Source organism: Etheostoma spectabile, chromosome 6, assembly GCF_008692095.1.
Source record: "Etheostoma spectabile isolate EspeVRDwgs_2016 chromosome 6, UIUC_Espe_1.0, whole genome shotgun sequence".
NCBI classification, from domain to species: domain Eukaryota; kingdom Metazoa; phylum Chordata; class Actinopteri; order Perciformes; family Percidae; genus Etheostoma; species Etheostoma spectabile.
In genome coordinates this window covers 455,244-457,559 of record NC_045738.1, presented here as the reverse complement: position 1 = coordinate 457,559, position 2,316 = coordinate 455,244, and the positions used below count along the sequence as shown (strand labels likewise).

The 2,316-nt window shown below is 42.0% G+C and overlaps 1 protein-coding gene across 1 annotated transcript in view; it reads right to left on the bottom strand.

Moving 5' to 3' along the window:
• Nucleotides 1-2,316, bottom strand: part of sdha (succinate dehydrogenase complex, subunit A, flavoprotein (Fp)) — a 10,088-nt gene that overhangs the window by 7,008 nt on the left and 764 nt on the right. The window contains exons 2-7 of the mRNA XM_032518186.1: nt 2,182-2,262; nt 1,729-1,890; nt 1,340-1,483; nt 939-1,103; nt 657-805; nt 412-536 (exon numbers count right to left, since the gene is read on the bottom strand). Coding sequence (XP_032374077.1) covers nt 412-536; nt 657-805; nt 939-1,103; nt 1,340-1,483; nt 1,729-1,890; nt 2,182-2,262 — 826 coding nt within the window. The remainder of the gene's footprint in view (nt 1-411; nt 537-656; nt 806-938; nt 1,104-1,339; nt 1,484-1,728; nt 1,891-2,181; nt 2,263-2,316) is intronic.

The window sequence follows — 2,316 nt, the reverse complement described above, 5'->3', positions numbered from 1 at the left end:
GATATAGGAAAACGGGTCAATTTGACCCGAGGACAACATGAGGGTTAAAACCAGAGCTAATTAGTGCTTACACCTCTCAGTCTCTTAACATTTGTCTGTAGTGAAATTAAAACTGTAAAGGGGAACAGAGGATGGCAATAACCACCAGACATAAGGACAAACAGACGGTGAATGCACCATTTATAGTCTTATCACATTTTACAGCTAGACAATAAAACAACGGACTTTAAACTGTCATTGACCGAATACCTTTACAAGGTGAAATTACTAGAAATAATCTAGAGCTGCTAGTATGTAGCTGTTGGGAAGCTTTCGAGACCGGCATTCAGAAGTTACTTTGTTACTTTTTACGCTTCGATAGAACTATTTTATGACGTGGGTTTAATAAGTTAATATTTTTATTTTTCTCACCAGTGGGATGGAACTGAACAAACTCCAAATCCTGGCAGGGCAGGCCAGCTCTGGTCACCATGGCATTTCCATCTCCTGTACTGGTGTGGGCAGATGTGCAGCTGAAATAGGTTCTTCCATAACCCCTGGAACAAAAAATATAACTCATGTATTAACTTCAATACATTATTGTCAACTATCTCATATGCACTTATATATAAAATGAAGACAAAGTGTCAACAACAAACCGCGAGTGTGATACCTACCCAGTAGCAATCACAGTATTCTGGGATCTGAAGCGGTGAATAGATCCGTCCTCCATGCAAAGAGCGATCACTCCTTTACACTCTCCGTTTTCCATCAGCAGGTCCAGGGCAAAGTACTCCACAAAGTAACTGGTGTCGTAACGAAGCGACTGAACCAAAGACAGAAGGACAGACAGACAGACAGACAGACAGACAGACACAGATACAGAGACATGAACTCCATTGTGCTTCATGTAATGAACTCAGTAAAAGAAAAGATGCAGAACAGGTGTGTGGACTTACCCGTCCATAAAGAGTATGCAGTAGAGAGTGCCCTGTCCTGTCCGCTACGCAGCAGCAGCGGTGGGCCTGGCCTCCTTTTCCAAACTTAAGACTCTGACCACCAAAGGCCCTCTGGTAGATCTTCCCGTCTTCCGTGCGGCTGAAGGGCATGCCGAAGTTCTCCAGCTGGAAAACAGGCACAGCAACTTCAGGTTGAAATTTGCTGCTGTGTCACACATGTAGGTGGAAAGAGCCATGATGCTGTGACGCAACAATGGAAAGTTGTTCATTACAAAAACCTCACAAAAGTAACAAAATATAATCTGTTTTACAGGATATACAGTGCTGGGATAAAGCCTTACTTCCAACATTCAATCTCATAAATAGGGCAACTGTGCGTGTGTATGTGTGTGAAATCTTACCTCCACTACGGCTGCAGGAGCCTGCTCTGTCATGTAGTGGATAGCATCCTGGTCTCCCAGCCAATCAGATCCCTTTACTGTGTCATAGAAATGCCACCTCCAGTCATCACCCTCCATGTTGCCCAGAGCTGCATTGATCCCACCCTGTGAACCAGGACATTGTTCAGAAATCCAATGCAATTTAAAGAAAAAAAGAAAAAAGAAAGAGCTCTAATGTCGATTATATTTATACGAAGCCTCGGATTTACATTAAAACAAATCTGTATGGGGTTGTGAGTTTGTTAAATTCCGGTCTAAGGAATGCAGAGGGATTTCAGCCTGATGAAATTCTGCAGAAAAACAACAACAAATAAAATCTTTAATAAAACACTTAACATGTCTTATTTTACCTGTGCGGCGACAGTGTGAGACCTGGTGGGGAAAAGCTTGGTGACGCAGGCAGTGTTGAAGCCAGCCTCGGACAGGCCAAAGGCTGCCCTAAGTCCCGCCCCTCCAGCTCCCACCACCACAGCATCAAATTCATGATCCACTACCGGGTACTGAGTTGAAATCTGAAAACAAAGAAGAAAGCAAATGTCCAATAATGAGCAGCTCGCACATAACGGAAATCATCATAGTCGGGGAATACTATGAGTTTACATGGTTTAAGAACAGTTTAAGGCCACTAGCATATAGAATTAAAAAAAAGGTAGTAACTGTGTTATTGACACATGATGCTGCAGTGAACAAAATAAGTACCATAGACTTACATTTCTATCATGTATATTAATACCCTATCATGCATTCACACTAATAACCCTATTAAATGTTTATCTACATAAAAAGTAGATGGATGGACCTACATCATCTGATATCTGGGCACTTTTCTTGCCATAGACGGAGAAGTGAAAGTTCTTGGCTCCCTGAACTGCAGCAGCAGGGACCTGGCAGAAAAGAAAACAATATATATATATATATATATATATACACACACACAC